Source organism: Erpetoichthys calabaricus, chromosome 15 (assembly GCF_900747795.2).
Source record: "Erpetoichthys calabaricus chromosome 15, fErpCal1.3, whole genome shotgun sequence".
Classification (NCBI taxonomy): domain Eukaryota; kingdom Metazoa; phylum Chordata; class Cladistia; order Polypteriformes; family Polypteridae; genus Erpetoichthys; species Erpetoichthys calabaricus.
This window is the reverse complement of record NC_041408.2, coordinates 99,057,956-99,077,495: the sequence shown is the minus strand read 5'-3', so window position 1 is coordinate 99,077,495 and position 19,540 is coordinate 99,057,956. Positions and strand designations below refer to the sequence as shown.

Sequence of the window (19,540 nt, the reverse complement as noted above, 5' to 3'; positions counted from 1 at the left end):
TTCAACCTAAGCCCAAAATAATAAGGAACAATTAGAAAGCTGTTTTACAAGCATATAATTGTTAAATTCTTGAAAATAGAATACTTTGTGTTAAAAGCCAGAAGCAACAAATAGAATCAAAACAGATTTAAACAATAAACTAACAGTTCTTATTCTGTTTAGACTGTTAACATGTTAACGCTACATGCAGCGAGAAAAGGTTCATGCATTACTAACATACTTCTACATTAGAATCATGCATAACATATGAAATACTTTGAATTTATGACTTTGAGGTTTATTAATTTGAAATAACAGGGCGTAAAAAATCATCCTTGGAATAGTCAACTATCATAAATCTGATCTGTGCAGCAGCATAAAGTAACTAACTATGGAAAAATTATTCATTCCATTTATATATCTAAGATATCTTCACTGTTCTGAAATTTCAGATTCAACCTTTTAAAACGTCTTTAAAAATGTAAAAATTAATTTTCAGATTTTAAAATGATAATTTTTCACACCCATTCTTGATAAGTATGTGATACATAATAATAAAACATATAAAGCGAAACATAAAAAGCTTTTCCAAAAACGAGATATCGGATTAAAAACATTTTTGCATTTGTGATAAAATAGATTAGTAGAATAAAAAAAAATCTTAATTTCCACTTACTGGTATTACAGTTTATCCTGATACAGTCTAGATGGGGAAGAATAGATGAAAGATGTAAATTTATCCTTCAAGGTAACAGCTGCAGACAACCAATAAATATACATTCCACCATTCTGGGGACAAACACATTAACGTGGCCATTTGCTTGCACTATTTTGTATGCACTTAAGCACTAGTTAAGACAGCTTGCCTTAAAACATTGGAATACGTTATCATCCTACCCAAAAATGCATACATTACATGAAATAATGTCAAATTATGGCCACTGTCAAACTGAGCTACTTGGCAACCTATCTCAGAACATGTACTAGAATTAAAATTTCAAGTTACATGTAAACCAGTCTGACTGCAACCTTCTCTTATCATGTAAAAGAGCACACGAAAAAACAATTGCTGCTCTTTCACCATGGAGTACGGTGCATGTCATGCATAGCTAACATGTTCTTGATGCCAAAGATCTTCTCAAAGGTTTGCTAAACTATTAAACAGAGACCAAAGTCAAAGTCCAAAGTTACTAAAAAAAAAAATATAAATTAATGTATATGCTCATCCAGTGAGGCTGCAGGATTCCAAAGCCTTAGAGTAAGAGCAGTGCACACCTATGGTATATGTGTTGGTTTATATATGTTGGAGTATAAATAATTTAATAAAATATATTATATTATAATGCAGGGCATCATGTGGCTTTAACTACTGAACCTCCCAGCTTGTGGAAATATGATTCATTTTCCCAGTATCTAAAGGTTTTAACTCCAGCAGCCCAAACAGTTCTTGTGTGGGCAACTGCCTGCTGGTATGATTGGGTGTGTGTGTGTGTGTGTGGATGTGCCCTTCAATGAGGTAGCTCCTCACTCAGGGCTGGTTCCAGCAGACACTATCAGAATAAGCTTTGGCTTCTCCTTATTGGTAACTGAAGTAAGCTGCTCAAACAATTAATGGATAATATATTTAGTTTTAAAATACAATGCAATATGTATGTACAGTATAGAGACATTTGCCTTTGTGAAAAACCACAGACATCTCAATATACTGCAGTCACATTGTTAAGGCTTCATGAAAATGGAAAATGAATACACAGCATTTAAAATAAATGTCTATTTGTCATTAATAACAATGTTGTAATGGACTGAATTTTATACTTATTAAGGTAATCAAGAAATGTTCTTTGACTGGGGCTCAAAACATCAGTTCTTAGTTGTACAATTTATCTTTTTTTGAAACTATACTCCCTGTTTTAAGAGTTAATATGTTTCTTTTCAAAGATTTTAACAGTTGTACTTTCATTCTTTTGCAATGTTAATGTGCACTACTATAATAAGTGATAAACATTTAAAATATTTAGGGGTTTCACTTACATTCTAACATTATTAAAGTTACTGGTAGTGCACTGGACAATATGGGACAATACATCTACGCTTTAACAGATTCAAAAATTCCAAGTATCAGTGGCCGCTCTTTGTCTACAAGATGCAACCGAAGCAAAACCCTTTGAGAAGGGCCATTAGATGAATGACAGCAGGTTCTTTCCCCATGTAGCTCAGTTTGTCATGTGTTGTCAACCGCAACAGAAAAGTGGTTGCAAACAGCCATGGACCAATATGTACAAACACCCTCACAGTGAATGCCATTTTGTAACAACATAGCTTTCTTTTTGGATGCATGAATCTGCATCCACGGGGGGCATGTGTCACACATCATGCCTTCATCTTCTGGCATATTTTATCATAACTTCAATCACTTAATCACTACTGCTTCCTAGAGAGGATGACTTTTGTAGATCATTTTTTCATGCTTTATGGTGCATAGTACTGGCATGTTGAGAAAGATATATTTTCAAAGGAGTATAGTTGGTGGTTATTTCTTTCGGAATTGTCCTCTCTATACTAAAGCAACAAAGTTTCTCCTAGGTGTCCATACATGAAGGTGCACATACAGATACACAGTAGTGTTTTTTGATTTGTTATCCACATGAAGAGGGTACTCGTAAGGCTTGTGGATATTAAAAATAGGTCCAAACAACAGAAAAATCTTCTCACGATAATAATTTTGCATACCCTTATATACTGTTAGTGTACTTTATAAGTGCTCTCTTTATTAGTTTACAGTCTTATTCTCCATACCAAATTACAGTATGGTAAATGGAAACAGAGTTCTTTAATAATCTTTGGTATTTTACAATGTATTAAATAAATGACAATAAATATTATCTTCCTTTAATATATAAATATATATATATTTGAACGAACAAAGAATCAGTGACAACTTAAGACTGTTTAAAAAGTTGTTCTTTTTTAAATCTTTTTTTTTTTAAACAAACCAGTAAAAGATAAGAGAAGGAATTCCTAGGAAACAAATAAATAACTCAGATGTTTAGGAAAAGTCTTTGTCATCCATCACATGTGCAAAACAAAGTCTATTGCGTGTAAAGCATTTCCACCGTACTAAGGGCTGTACTTTGATGTTCACATGGCTGTTTGCTAAGGGCCGCAGACTTTGGCCATTGAAGGGTTTGTATCTCATCTTCTTCAAATACAGATATCATTTTAATACAGTAAATTATACAATTAAAACAATGAAAAAAATAAACCAAAACCATGACATAAAATGTACTTTTATTCAAATTACTTTAAAGAAAAGCCTACTTGTAACACCAAAATGTGACATTATTATAGTTGTTCTCTTCCAATTTTTGAAAGAATACAATATTATTTTATTGTATATCTTATTTAAACTCCAACTCAGTTTTAATTTTTCCATTAGCTAAAAATGTAACAATATAAAATGTTAAGAGTAATTGTGTGTAAATACTGTAGTCATTTAGAATGATTACAATAAATTTCATGTATCACTGGGTAGGCTCATCTTTCTTTTAACATTAAATCAAAAAGGATAGCAAGTAGTAATAAATATTTTTGTGTTGTAAATATGAAAGAGAAAAGGTAAAAGTAGCCTAATAATGAAATGCTTAAAATGTTGAAAAGTATTGGAAGGGAAAAAGTTAGCATGCACATAACTGAGAGGGTGATTAGGACTGCATTAGGTTACCAAGGTTGACTGTGAGTCTAACGCGTCCTGCGTCCAGCTCTAAGCGGAGGGTATCTGCAGAGTCCCGAGATGTTGTTGCCATTAAAATTCCATAGGCTCTTTGGGACTTGAACCGTAGTGAGACATCTTCTGCCTCAGTATGCATCACCACTGGCAGCTGAATTTTCATGAATTTACTTCCGTCGTAACTTAGAATTGTAGCCTCTGGAGAAAAAAACAACAGATACATTTCTATTAATAAAAAAGTTACACTTCTTGAAATACTTCTATTAATAAAAAAAAAGTTATTTAGGAATTCTATAAAAAATCCAAAACATAACATTTAAATTTACAAATTCAGGTAAATGATGTGTGTTTTAACAGGCACAACACAATTTAGTTTATTAATATTTAAACAAATAAATTATAGTGAATTTAAACACCTTAACTGCAGCTAATTGTCACTTAGCATAGAAAAATAGCAACATATTTGACCATTAGGATCATATTTATGAGTATTGATGTTATGACATAAAATATAATTAAATTGTTGGGATTATAATACATGTATTTACAACAAATAAATTGCTTGTTTTCAGACTGAACATAAAGGCTATGTGCTCTCAGAGCCTTTGTAAACTGCAGTTCACTTCAATTACACAGCCAAGGATTAGCTGGCATTCAAATGAGCCTAACAAAAAAAAAAAAACAATTAAACTGAGGTTAGAAGTTGCCAGCGACAGGGATTATTTCAATAAACAAAGACAGCAACTGAAAAATGAAATGGCATTTCATTTTACGCTTTTCTATTTTGATAAGATTTATCTACACATTAATACAGTATTAGGCATCTAAAGTTCACGTGATTACTGTTCATGTATAGGAATTCATCCAGTGTAAGATCTGCTCTGAACACTGTATTGGCCCAGTATTAAAAGACAGGAACATAAATTATTGGGCTTCAGCCCCTCTTGATTATATAAAAGAATGCATGGAATGCACTGAACATCAAATATAGGCAGTTTTTAACATAGCTACTATAATCCTCTAATTTATGCTTTGTTATGTGTTCTTATTGTACCATGTTAATAAAAGCTATTAAGTGCACCAAGTTTTTTCAGACAATGATTTAATAAGATGAACCTGCTTATCGATAAATCACATCTGTAATTCTGTTATTTGTTCTTCCATACAGTTGAATCCCTTTATTTGTGTATCTATAGTCAGTATTTTGGCTAGAAAATCACTGATTTATTAATCACTTTGTTTCTATAAAACGTATGCTTACTTTGTATTCCACACTTATGGCCATAAAAGTCAATTGAGAACCAGCCAAATACAAATATACAGTAACAACCAAATGAAACAATATTTGTAAAGGCATGTCAGAAAAAGAAAACCCTTATCTAGATGCCTTCTCACCCACTCTCATCCTAGCCCTTTAAGGTACAAGGTTTTTGTGTATTGCTTAAGATGCCAAAGCTGATTCAAGAAATGTTATGGGACACACCTTCTAGAGGCCAAGGTGACCAGCTGTCTGGTGATGTACCACATCTGCCACATGGCAATACTGGACTCAGATGTCCCATTAATGCTTACCACTGAGAACTGATGTCTTCCAGGCATGAAGAGTTTTTATATGTTGTATACTGATTATAATGTTTTTACTATAATTCAGTATGAAAAAGGATTTTCTTTCTACTAAACTATGATTCTATAACATACTGCTGCTTTCGCTTCTCTTTAGCAGGTAAACTAACAAAAAATGAACTAATACTCACAATGCTAGCTTTGTCCAAAAAGATTTTTTTTCAATCTTGGGCATAAATCCTTGGACAGTTACTTTAACATTTTAAATTAATATGTATATTAGATTAAAACTGTGTTATATTAAAGGGAGACAGAGCCACTTTGGGAGGGTGGAGCACAAAAGTTTAATTTTGAGTGGTGACCTTATCCTTCAGATTAGATAAGGTTATCTGCTAAAAGAAGCACCGAATATTATGATGAAAATAGTGCTAGAATTAGAAGTAGAAAATCCATTAATAATATATTTTGACAGATAAAAACCAGAATGTGATAAAATAGTGTGGGTGCCCAGAAGGGAAAACTGTCTGGGATAACAGAAGCTTTCATACCAGGAGAATGAGCATACCAGGGGCAGATCATTCCCCCACAAGGCAGGTTCCTCAGGGCTAAACCCAATTAGGACACCCACACGGTTGCATGGGAAATGGAGTCTGGAAACACAACCCTGTGTTCAAGCAAATTATAGAAAAAAAAGATCTAAATCCATTAAGTAGTTCTCTCGTTTGCTAGCTAAGCAGAGTTAAGGTTATGCCCCGTGGCACACATGTGATTGAGGGGGGCCCCACAGACCAATGAGTCTCATTCGGATTCACGCTAATAAATCAGTACCGCAAGGTAACTATGATACTTAGTGCAATAAGAAAGTTGCAAAATCAACAGAATGTTCAAGCAAATTATAGAAAAAACCCGATCTAAATTTGTTAAGTAGTTCTCTCGTGAAAGGCAGACAGACATACAAATGGGTCTAAAAAACTATAAGAAATTTCACGCTTGGATCACAAAATTTTTAAAACCATTTCTTAGTGAGCACCTATAGGCCAAGGGTAACCTACATTCCAAATTTCAAGTCCCAAGTCCTCATGGTTCGGGAGATTTCGTGATGAGTGATTCAGTGGTGTTTGGTTTTACACTGTATATATAGATTAATCAAAACAGATTAAATAAGCAGATGCAGGAAATTTTATTTCTATTTTATGCAGGAAATGTGTGCTCATCCACATTATGACAAACCTTTTAAGGAGAGCCAAGCCAACGAAAAGTAAAGAGAAAAGCATACAAACCGACAATAGAAGGAAAGAAGCTAGGATTGTAAAAATTGTGACATAGCAGTCCCAAAAGTCCTAACACACACACGCACACGCACACACACACACACACACACACATATATATATATATATATATATATATATATATATATATATATATATATATATATATATATATATATATATATATATATATATATATATATATATAACTATGTATATATATATATATATGTATATGTAAGATGGTTCCTTGCCCCGACAGAAGCCCCAGATAAATGGACAGGCATCCTGACCAGAATTATGTATAGCACCTTCCCTGGCTAGAATAAAAGAGGAGGTCTGGGAAGGACTGTCTCTGGGGGATAATTATTTCCACAATTGCTACAGAGCAGCGGCCCTTGATATCGGCACCCATTCAGGAAGCAGCATGGAATGTTAGGAATTATAGTCCGGCAGCACATCTCTGCTGGGGTCCATGGATGCTGCAAGAGGGCGCTGCAGGGAGAGGCACTTCCTGTTATGTGGGACTTCTGTGTTACTCAGAAGTACTTCCAACGAGCAACAGCCCTCTTCCAGGTCCTCAATAAAAGGGACCACACTACCTTGTCCAGACGAGTTGGAGGAAGGCAACACTTAACTGGAGGAGAGCAGTGTGCTGGTGAGAGAGAAGGTAAGAACAGTGGACTTGTGGTTTTTTTTGCTTGTGTATACTGAGGTATTGTGTATTAAACACCCTTTATTTGAAACCGGGGCTGTCTTATGTGTTCATGTTTGGGGCTCTCTGGTGCCCCCTTGCCTTCACTATGTATTTTTTTAAAGAAACCTTTATGTGTCTGGATGAGATATTAAAAGTTTAGCTCTTAGCTAAAAAATGGTCTTGATGGACTGAATGGTCTCCTCTCGTTTGTCAAATTTCTTATGTTCTTATGTATTCTCATCCTTAAACCAATGCATAAACAAATGTTTCTTGATTGTTTCATAAATAAATCTTTGCAGAAATAACATACTGGACATGTACCCTGGTGATTATTATTTTTTAATTAGGCACGTTTCAACATTATTTACTATCATTCTGGATGGATATTTTCAGCACATACTGTACATATTTAAATTATGGATACCATGAAGACACTTATTCTATGTTAATTTATCATTATTGCTGCTGCCATGGCCTTATATTTGCCTCTCTTAATCTGCAAGGGTAACACCCACACCTGTAAATTCCTAGACTTGTGGGAGAACTGCAATGAAAACTAGAGATGAAGCCAGGAACATGGCTGTGACATCTGTCTCTCCATCTGTCTCTCCAGTTTTCATCACCAATGAAAGTCTCTTTCACTATTTCAGATGTATTATTACTGAGTATAATACAGTTGCGACCATAGTACTAAAAGTGACCAAAATATTACAGTGCTGTATACTCTTCAATCCCATTTGAATCATATATTGTATTCTATCAAAAACATTTCAACAACATATACCATATACATGAAAGAATACTTTTTTATGTCGCACCAATATTTGTTAAATATCAAATAATAAATTAAGATATATGTACAATTACACATTATCTTAAAGAATACACTCTCCTGTCAGAAGTCATGGGACCACCCTCTAACTGCAGTAAAATGAAGGTAACTAAGAAATAAGAATTGCCAGCCTTAAATACTGTAATTGAAAATAACAATTTACATTAAATAATTAGTGTATATGGGCAATACTAGGAAACATTCTCATTGCATTAATAGTTGCATATCAGCTGTTAGGAAGATGCCTGTGCATGCTACTGTTACTAATTTTTATTATTGACTAGCTGTCCCCCTGCGGCTCCGCCCACGTAGTAGTGAAACAGGACAAACTTTAAAAATCAATAAAAAAAAATGTAATAATTGTATTGAAAAGAATTAATATTGATAGCTTTCGAATCCGAGGGCCTCTTGATATACAATATTTTTGGTTTTGCTATCAGAATGCACCTGTGATCTTTTTGCCAAAAATGTAAAAAGTTGGCAAGGTATCTCTGGCCAAGTGGAAGGTAGGTACGCTCCAACATTAAACTTTGCCACTGCATCTGATTGTGTTTAGCTCTGATGGGAGAGCGTTCCACGCGTGGGGAGACGCACATGGCCGTGATATCTCTGCCAATGACCAGGTACCCCTCTAAAACACACATAGCTGTTATTTCTCTCTCAAAAATGTCAAATGTTACTCTTTAACAATCTCTAGATGATAATGTTTGCTGAACAAACAAGTATTGCTAGCTAAGAGGAGGCGAGGTTTGCTCCAACACGTGGTGAGAGGTACATCAAGTCCAAAGGAGGCTGGCATGTGAGAGAGGAGGACCCCACCTGGCTCCTGAGGTCATGCCTCCCCTTCCCCTCGGCCCGCAGCCTATCTCGCAACCAAACTATAATACGTAACACGGTGAGAGAAGTTGTGAAATCAACCGGAATGTTCAAGCAAATTATAGAAAAAAACCTGATTTAAATCCGTTCTCTTGTGAAAAGCGGACAGACAGACAGATGTTGGATTTTACATATATAGAGATGTGTATGAACCACACTTCAGACATTTGTTTACAAATTCGGTCATTTTTACATGCTATTTCATATTACTAAATATGACCAATACCTGTGGATTCTGTGTTATTCAGACATGTTCCAAATGACACTTAACAACTGTTAAATCAATTATTTCTTAAAAATAAAGCAGGTACTTATAGTTGCAATTTGTCAAACTAGTTGTTTTGTTTAGAGCAAGGCTACTTTTAAGACCTCGCTGTTACATGAAAACATGAATATGCAATAATATGAATACATTTAGAGTTCAGAAGTGGAACGGTGATGCAGAGGTAGCACTGCTGCTTCGCAGTCCAGAGAGCACGGTTCATATCTCGAGTTGTCCCTTCATGGATTTTGCATGTTCTCCTCATCTCTATGTGGGTCTCCTTCGGGTGCTTCAGTTTCTTTCCACTATCCAAAGACATGCAGGTTAGGTGAATTGGAAACACTAAATTAGCCCTAGTGTTTATTTTGTGTGTGGGTTTTTGTTTGCTTGTCCTTAACAGACTGGCGCCCTGCCTGGCCCCCTATGCTAGCCATGACCCTTTTCTGGATTAAGTAGCATAGAAAATGACATGACATTTTAAATTCACTGAGAGCAAAATTACATTTCACAGTAATTAATGTAGGGGGGCAAATGATAAATTAATGAAATATTTTTAGTAGTAAATCATGACTACACTTAGGAAAACTTGTTTTATTTTCTTTTTTTTCAATTGCTTTTTTGTGGCTTGTATTGATATATAAATCTATACAGTGATCCCTCGCTATATCGCGCTTCGCCTTTCGCGGCTTCACTCCATCGCGGATTTTATATGTAAGCATATTTAAATATATATCGCGGATTTTTTGCTGGTTCGCGGATTTCTGCGGACAATGGGTCTTTTAATTTCTGGTACATGCTTCCTCAGTTGGTTTGCCCAGTTGATTTCATACAAGGGACGCTATTGGCAGATGGCTGAGAAGCTAGATTGCTTACTTTTCTCTCTCTCTTGCGCTGACTATCTGTGATCCTGACGTATGGGGATTGAGCAGGGGGGCTGTTCGCACACCTAGACGATACGGACGCTCGTCTAAAAATGCTGAAAGATTATCTTCACGTTGCTATCTTTTGTGCAGCTGCTTAGTGAAGCGAAATGCTGCACGGTGCTTCGCATACTTAAAAGCTCGAAGGGCACGTATTGATTTTTGCCTGTTTGTTTTTCTCTGTCTCTCTCTCTCTCTCTCTCTCTCTCTCTCTCTCTCTCTCTCCCTGCTCCTGACAGAGGGGGTGTGAGGTGCCGCCTTCAACAGCTTTGTGCCGCGGTGCTTCGCATACTTAAAAGCCAAACAGCCCTATTGATTTGTTTGCTTTCTCTGTCTTTATGACAGTCTCTGCTCCTGATGCACACTCCTTTGAAGAGGAAGATATGTTTGCATTCTTTTAATTGTGAGACAGAACTGTCATCTCTGTCTTGTCATGGAGCACAGTTTAAACTTTTGAAAAAGAGACAAATGTTTGTTTGCAGTGTTTGAATAACGTTCCTGTCTCTCTACAACCTTCTGTGTTTCTGCGCAAATCTGTGACCCAAGCATGACAATATAAAAATAACCATATAAACATATGGTTTCTACTTCGCGGATTTTCTTATTTCGCGGGTGGCTCTGGAACGCAACCCCCGCGATGGAGGAGGGATTACTGTACTTCAGTGCACCATTACCAGGAATGCAGAAATAATGCACTGTTACTTTATGACAAAATATCCACCCATTATCCAACCCACTATATCCTAACTACAGGGTCACGGGGGTCTGCTGGAGCCAATCCCAGCCAACACAGGGCACAAGGCAGGAAACAAACCCTGGGCAGGGTGCGCACACACACACACACACACACACACACACACCAAGCACATACTAGGGACAATTTAGAATCGCCAATCCACCTAATCTGCATGTCTTTGGACTGTAGGAGGAAACCGGAGGAAACCCATGCAGACACAGGGAGAACATGCAAACTCCATGCAGGGAGGACCCAGGAAGCGAACCCAGGTCTCCTAACTGCGAGGCACTGCGCCACCGTGCCACCCATGACAAAATATATTTCTCGTAATTTCCACAAGGAAAATGCAAATGCTAGCAATGCTGCAGAGATTCCTATATTGGATTCTGTGCCCACATTTAAGTCAACTGTTTCACTTCATTTTGGCATTAATGTTGTTAAAGAATAGACAAAGCCTAATTTGAAGCATGTAGTTTGCAAGAACAATTTATTAAAAATATGGTAATCTACCGCACTACAAGATAGGTCTGTCTTTTCAAATCCAGCCAACAGGAATATTTTAAGGTTGATTTAAACTGAATTTAGAATTCCTACACTGACCTAATAAAGTAAAAATAGAGTAACAAAAACGTCAGCTGAAATTACACAAATATTAGGCTGCAGCTTTTGCAGATTAGGACAGACACTTTGTCTGCTCTCTTTGTTATTATCCAAGTTCTTTTCTGTGAAAGCTGCAATAAAGGTGCATGGAGAAAAAAAAGATTAATTTCCTCCCCCATAATAAACACAGAACGTTTAGAGAAATGAATAATGTTCAGTGTGACTTGCTTGTCTATAAAAGTTAATAATTTCTTTAGAAAACAGCATTTTAAGGGTCTGTATATACCTCATCCCAATGTACACTCATGTAGCCAAATGGATTTAAAATGTATATTTGTATATGTTCAAACTGTATTTTAAACATTGTAATTGCAGTTAATGTTTATTTGCTCCACTGCAAAAAAAAGCGCTAATCTCACAAGGAATCAACAAGTACTGAATTTAGGCAATGTTCTAATGGAGGGGTTATGTGCCATTAGTGACTACTCCCAGTCTGAATGTGGAGATTGATGACATTCTTAAAATGTACTGCCACAAATATAAAAATATTTAAATGGAAAGAAGGAAGCATGGGAAGATTTCATGAGATGTATCAGGAGAAGAGACGTCAATAAAGCACAGCAAAGGTCAAAACTGGGAGATCAAAAAATTATGAGGCAAAATACCACGGCATGAATCAAAAGTCAAGAGCATCAATAGCAGAAGTCAAAACCATAAAATACAATAAAGACACATTAAAGAGACAAAAGTTGGCATGCAAAAAGTAGTTTCTATCTGCAAACTCGGATGTGAAAGTGCTCTGATAGCTGACCCTTTAACCGGTTACATGATTAACATTGCAGTTGTGTCCGCCATGACTCTGCCCTTAACAAATGCCAGAGCTACATAGAAAACAGGTGGACATAACTGGCGACTCTCTGTGCTAAGAAAACCTCTCTAAATAGCATTAAACAAGTGAAAACCCCAAATGTAAACTTAGAAAAATGGAATAAACAGACAAATCACAACAAACATATTCAAAATTTAATCTCAGTGGTTAACAGTTAATGGATATTGCAAAAGACAGAACTCCTCATGAAAGATTGCTCCAGGTTAAATGTTAATATTAAGGAAGAGCCCCTCACTTTACTGATTTGTGATGGGCATCTACGTCTCTTTGCTCTGGCTCATATGAAAAGAGGTTTAACCTTTTATATGGAAACGGTTATTATGCTGATTCAGTAATTAAAAAAAAAGACAATTATGATCATCTTACCACATGCAAAATAATTACATAGATTATAAAAGACACAATATTTATTAGCTATGCAAAAGGACAATCAGCAGAGATTTACAGAAGACATGATGTGCTAAACTAATATTTTACAAATTTTGGTATAAATAGAAAAAAAACATTTGATTGAATACTTTTATTAATTTGACAATGTTTCAAATTGTATGTCATGAGTGAATTAATTATTGACCTACAAGCAAAATAAATCAGGATGCCATTAGCAGATGGGTGTGAAATTGATTTATAATGGTAAACAATAGTCTATGGTACATTGATTATTTTCTGTCACCCTTCCAATTATTTTCTTAGATAAAGGCCGGATGGCTTTATCTAATCTGACTTCAAATTTCAGAACATTCTATAATTTAAAGATTCTTTTTTTATATATTTAGAGCACAGGAAGGTTAAGTTCCTTGCTCAGAGTCACACAGTGAGTTATAGGAGGGAACTGAAGTGCTAACTTTCAGATGATGCTGCCTTGGCACCAAGTTGTGTGCCTAATACTCTTTAGATAAGCATTTAACAATCAAGGGTGTCATTGCGAGGAAAGGGGTTGACTGTACAGGTTTAAAATACCAGAGCCTTTTCGGTAATGACCTTGGCTCAATTTTTTATGTCATATCTCCAGTCCGTACAAAGGTTTTATTTATGTTAGAGAAGTGTTGGAAAGGTTAAATCAGAATAAACTATATCAAATCTTGGAAAGTGTAAATTTCATTGAAATTTTATGAACAGGTTTGAAAATAGATCAGACAAAGGTATCTGCAGTGTTAGACTGGGAGCTGCCAGAGAGCAGGAAGCAAGTGCTGGGATTCCGGTGTGTCTAGAGCTATTATTATTAATGGCAGTTCATAAAAAATATTCTGCTAAATCATTTTCATAAAACAAGCTTTCTTGAACACCAGAGGCTCAAAGGTCTGTGATAAGTAATACTTTACTTCAGCTTCAATTTTATAGCACCTGGACCATACTAAACTGTTCATTGTTGAAGTGAATACCTCTGATGTTTGGGTGAGTGCAACTCTGTCACAAATTTCTGATCTAAGCAATGAAGTGCACTCTTGCACAGCCTCTTCTACAGGCTCCATAGAGCAGAATTACGACTTAGAGAATAGAGAGCTGTTGACCATAATTGGCGCTTGAGGAATGGAGCCAATGGAAGGAATTTGCTCAGTTCCATTTTTATAAAATATATAGATTTTAACAGCTTTTTTAACTTTGAAGTTGGCTAAGAGACTGAATGAACGTCAGGCATGTTTGTCATTTCCATTTTGTAATAACTTATTGCCCAGGTAATAGGGATGGGAAAGCCAATGCTTTGTCATGAAAAGCAGATCTTAATGTCCCAAGGGAACTCCCAAAACACACAATGCCATCAGAGATGTTTCTAGGTACTATTCAAGTAACAAATCTCACAAAATTAGAAAAGAAATTATTAAGGCTAACCAAATTAATTTTATGGTTCAATCACCTACTGAAAAAAGGTTTCTGTCGACAGAACTTGGAGGTTTGGGTGTAAAGCAAACACAACAATTAATACATTATTTCAGTTGGAATTATATGTGTAAAGATATTCAGGAGTATGCCTTGGTTTTTGAAGTGTGTGTAGAAGCAGAAAAATACCTCCAGATGTTCTGCTATATCATAGTACAGGTGGAGCGAGGACTTGCCTTTAGCTTAATTCACTAGAAATGTCACTGTTTAAAAGTGTGTATGGTTTTAACCTAATTTTCTGAATTTATAGTCTGTTTCTACTTTGCTGCCCACTTCACAGACTGTCTTGCTGACTTCATGCTTCATGGCTTCAAGATAAATGGAAACTGCAAATCTCACAGCCAAGTGATTTGCTAAAAACGTCCCATAAGTTTACTATTCTGAAAAAGATTGGGCAGATCTTGTATTACACACCCAGTGCTTCATATCTATTCTTTGAATCCAGTTAATACTAGTCCATACTGCAGTCATCTTGTCTCTTGCTGTTACAGTTAGACTGAGAAAATGAATTTAAAGTTCAGAGAATCCTAGATAATCCTGTGTAGTACAACTTGTTCACTGGAAAAGTTATAGCCTCGAAGATCACTCTTGAGTGTATTTTATGGACCTTGATGTACCTTGGTTGTTGTGTCCCTTTCATAGTAGGTTCCCACACAAGCCTGAAAGGTGTGTCCAGAGGCTCTCTTCAGAACTGGGTCACCTGTCTTCCATCCATCCATCCATTATCCAACTCGTTATATCCTAACTGCAGGGTCAAGGGGGTCTGCTGGAGCCAATCCCAGCCAACACAGGGCACAATTTGTTTGCGCTTTGAATAATTTTTTTTTGTTTACATTAATTTTATACTTTGAAAGTTTCTTTATTTTATGAAGTAACCTTTCTGTTTTCAAACCTCACATTGTGTTTTCAAGTCTGTACTGATCATCAAAGTCAATGGAGTTTCCAAACTGGCCCTGTATGAGTCTGCTTAAGTTGGCATCCATACTGTTCAGGGCTGGCCCACTGCACTGATGAATTCAAATAAGTGTATTTGTTATTTTATATGATCAAATATATATTGTATATACTGAACCAACTAATAAGTAATCTGGGGCCAGCTTCTGTGCTTGCTATTGATTGAAAAATGAAATGAATATTTCACTGTTTTTACTTTCGCTCCAAAAAAAAAACCTGATGTTAAAGTTTTCTCTTATTGAAGGACTAACTTCATTAAGAAACTACTAGAAAACCATGACCAGAAATGTAGCTATGTGACACCTTCAGTGTGTGGTCAACAGAATGCACAAAATATGATATCCATTTGTTGCTTTTATATTTACTAAACACATTCAAAAAATGCCAAAGCAGTTTATTTAGAAATGTGATACACTGTCTTCTTAATTTGAAAAATCATTTATAATTAATGAGGAAAAAATTACAAGAAAATATTATAAATGAAACAAAATTTTAAATGTTCTATATGCAATATGCAGTAGTCTTTTCCATAGTCGATGATGCTGAAACAATGGTAAGAGAAAATGTGTTATATGAAATCACAAAAATGGTATGGTTTGGTGTGGTAAGCATCAGATGATGATGTATTACTAATGAACACAGAGGTTTTGGTGGATTACTTTCCCAAAATGTTCAGAGGAGAAGCTGCAGGTTATTACTAATTATACAAATATTCTTAGTACTAGGGTGTTGTACCGTGTTAGCCATTATGAATGTAGAGAAAAGTCAAGCACAATGACACCTTTTATTGGCTAACTAAAAAGATTACAATATGCAAGCTTTCGAGGCACCTCAGGCCCCTTCTTCAGGCATCTTTACATTACATGCCTGAAGAAGGGGCCTGAGTTGCCTCGAAAGCTTGCATATTGTAATCTTTTTAGTTAGCCAATAAAAGGTGTCATTGTGCTTGACTTTTCTCTACAAATATTCTTGAAATTAAATGCTAAATCTCTGTTGCTCTTTTATAAATTTTACCTATTGGAGAGAAAATGCTAAAATGGCCATGTGTATATAATCATACCATATGTAATAGCTGAATTTTGCCACAGGGTGGAACACCAAGCATATTTAACTGAAGGCTTTTGCGATTCCTCTGACGGCATCTTTGCGACTTGTGCCAGCTCTATTCTACCAGCTAGGGAACAATCTGGAGACATCAAAACAACTGGCTGAATGCCAGACTGAATATAGTTTAAAATAATTTGCATATGGAAGGAAAGCCAGCAGGCTCAACTGCTACCAATAATAATTTCTAAATGATATTCAATGACAAAAAGCCACTTCAACATTTCAGCTATGTATGAGTAGGTGCTGACCAGCTCTGCTGCTAAGGCATCTAAAAACACATTTTAGTAAACACTTGCGTTTCTCTCTTCACGGCTCTCTGTATGTCTATAGTAAAATGAGCTCCATTTTTCTATTTTTAAAAGTTCAAAAAATATTTTTATGTCATCAACTGATTGTCAAAAATGCTGAAATCATGCAATATACATAATATGCATTCAGCAATGTACATACATAATATTATAAAAAATGACTTTTCCTTGAAATTGTTTTAAGAATAATTCATCAAACCACCAACTGCTGATTGTATCAGATTTATGCTTTGTACATTTCTATGTATAGATTCCTTGTTTTTGTGTTATGAATAAATTATACATATTGATGGGTAAGGATGAACTGTCAGAACAGCATACACAGTATGTATATTTTTGTATATGCAGTATGCATATTGTGAGGGATGGCTGGCAGTTTATCCCGGTCAACGCCCCCAGGCCGCTAGAGGGAGTCCTCCCTGCAACGTAGAGGTGCCCCAAATTCCCGCAGGGCATTATGGACAATGGAGTTCGGCTGCACAGCCCTGCTGGATGCCATGGGGGCCGCTGCAGGGAGGCACAAGTGTTTCTATTATAGCCCGGAAGTACTACCTCATCACGGGGACGGAAGAAATGAAGTACTTCCGGGCTGAAGAAAAAAGAGTTTTCATCTGACCCGGAAGTTCTATGGCATCACATGGACTGAAGGACAGAAGCACTTCCGGGTCAAGGACTATTTAAAGGACTGTGGGAAACCCAGCAGACTGAGCCGGAGTTGGGTGGGAGTGTGACAGAGCTGCTGGGTGGAGAGGAGGATTGATTATTGTTGATTTATTATTGTTTACTGTATAGTGTGGAGGTGGAGGTGCTTTGTGCACATTTTTGTTATAATACATTCATTATTGGGAATTTTACCTGGTGTTTGGGCGTGTTGTCTGCGGGTTTGAAGGTGCGACAGTGCCCCCTACTGTCACAATATATACATATATTTTTCATTTTTATTGAATAAAATATTATATGTTTACTTGTATGCTGTATTTTCATGTTATTTTTATTCAGTTTTATTTAATTTAAAATATGCATGTGAAGATTCAACATAAAAAAACTGTACAGAGAAAATCAGACAGATGTTGGAGACGTTTCAGCAGATAGAATGACCTCATGCTCAAGAAGCGCAGGGTTATATTTTCCAACACAAAATGTATAATCACACCAAATATTAATTTTCCAATTTGCCATTGTTCTGTTTGATTGTTTTGATGCTGAATTGGATCCTATTGTGTTCCAGGCTCAGGCATTTCCACTGAATCATATTATGTTCATGAGAAATATACTTAACTTGTTAGTGTTCTAATTCTGTATACAATATCTATATAAAAGGTCAATTGTGAAGCACTTTAAAAAGCAGTTGGCTTTTCAAGGAATCTCTTCTGATTCAGAGAATGCATTTGTTACCAGGTTTATTCAATGGATGGATAGATGAATACTTACTATTAATAAAATAACAAGCATTATCAGTTCTAAACAGTCCACAGCAAAAGGGCCAGAAGGTACCTAATGAGCCTACTGCTATATTTACAGGGCATACTAAGCACAGGAAAGTATTTATGGAAGGGTAAATGACAACACTATAATTTTTATTATTAGTGTTTGAGTGATGGTTGGTAATTTTTTGCAAGTGAAATGTAGTAATAAAAAGTATATAAAAATATTAACAGAAAGCTCTTCATTCTTGTTAGATTATTATCAACTAACTGCATAGCTACAGTGATTTTCATAATTTTGGCTCTGTATGCCACCACAAAGGATTTGAAATAAAGCAATCATTATGTGATTGAAGGGCAACTTTCAGCTTTCATTCAAAAATATTGTATGAGCAGTGTAGGAATGATGGTTAATATTATACATGGTCCCCCTATTTTTAGGGGCTCAAAAGTATATGGGCATTTGACTGTCAAGCAGTTCAATAGCCAGGTGGGAGCAGATCACTCATTACTTCATTAACTATTAAAGAGATAAAAGATCTAAAATTGATTCCAAGTGTGGAATTTGCATTTGAAAGTTGTCAATGTGAACTTTCAATATGAGGTCCACAGAGGTGTCAATGCAAGTAAAAACAGTCCATCATTATGCTGAGAAAACAAAACAATCCCTTTAGAAAGATAACAGAAGCACAAGGAGTGGTCAAATCATCTGTCTGGTATATTCTTAAACAGAAGGAACTCAGCAACTCCAGAAGGCCTAGACAATCATGGAAGACAACTGTGCTGAATCATTGCAGAAATCTTGGTGAAGAAAAACCCCTTCACAACATTTAGCCAAACCAAGAACACTCTCTAGGACGTAGACCTATCATTGCCAAAGTCTCAAATCAAGAGAAAACTTCATGAAAATGTAAATACAGAGGGTTTACCACAAAGTACAAATCACTGGTAAACCTCAAGCATAGAAAGGACAGATTAGACTTTGCCAGAAAACATTTTTTAAAAGCCTGTCCAGTTCTGGAACAATTTTCTTTCATAAAGGAAACTAAGATCAGTATGTGCCAGAATGATGGAAAGAGAAGAGTATGGAGAAGAGAAGAAATGGCTCATGATCTGATGTATACCACATCATCTGTGAAACATGGCAGAGGCCATGTTACGGCGTATGCTAATAGAAATCCGTCACTAGATAGATAGATAGATAGATAGATAGATAGATAGATAGATAGATAGATAGATAGATAGATAGATAGATAGATAGATAGATAGATAGATAGATAGATAGATAGATAGATAGATAGATAGATAGATAGATAGATAGATAGATAGATAGATAGAAGTGTTTATTGATGATATGACTGCTGGCAGAAGTACCAGAATGAATTCTGAAGTGTATAGGTCTGGACTGTTTGCTGAGATTCAGCCAAATGCTGCAAAACTGATAGGACAACACTTCACTGTATAAATAGACAATGAGACAAAACATACTGTGAAAGCAAGCCAAGTGCTTTTTAATGC

General features: G+C 35.8%; 1 protein-coding gene across 22 annotated transcripts in view; it reads right to left on the bottom strand.

Moving 5' to 3' along the window:
- nrxn1a (neurexin 1a) overlaps positions 1-19,540 on the bottom strand; it is a 1,087,315-nt gene that overhangs the window by 606,981 nt on the left and 460,794 nt on the right. For 15 of the 22 annotated variants that reach the window (XM_051919388.1, XM_051919392.1, XM_051919399.1 and 12 more), the window contains 2 exons: positions 3,701-3,904; positions 656-682 (listed from right to left, as the gene is read on the bottom strand). In XM_051919388.1, the coding sequence (XP_051775348.1) occupies positions 656-682; positions 3,701-3,904 (231 nt within the window). The remainder of the gene's footprint in view (positions 1-655; positions 683-3,700; positions 3,905-19,540) is intronic. The other 7 variants (XM_051919393.1, XM_028821069.2, XM_028821070.2 and 4 more) reach the window with 1 other exon arrangement.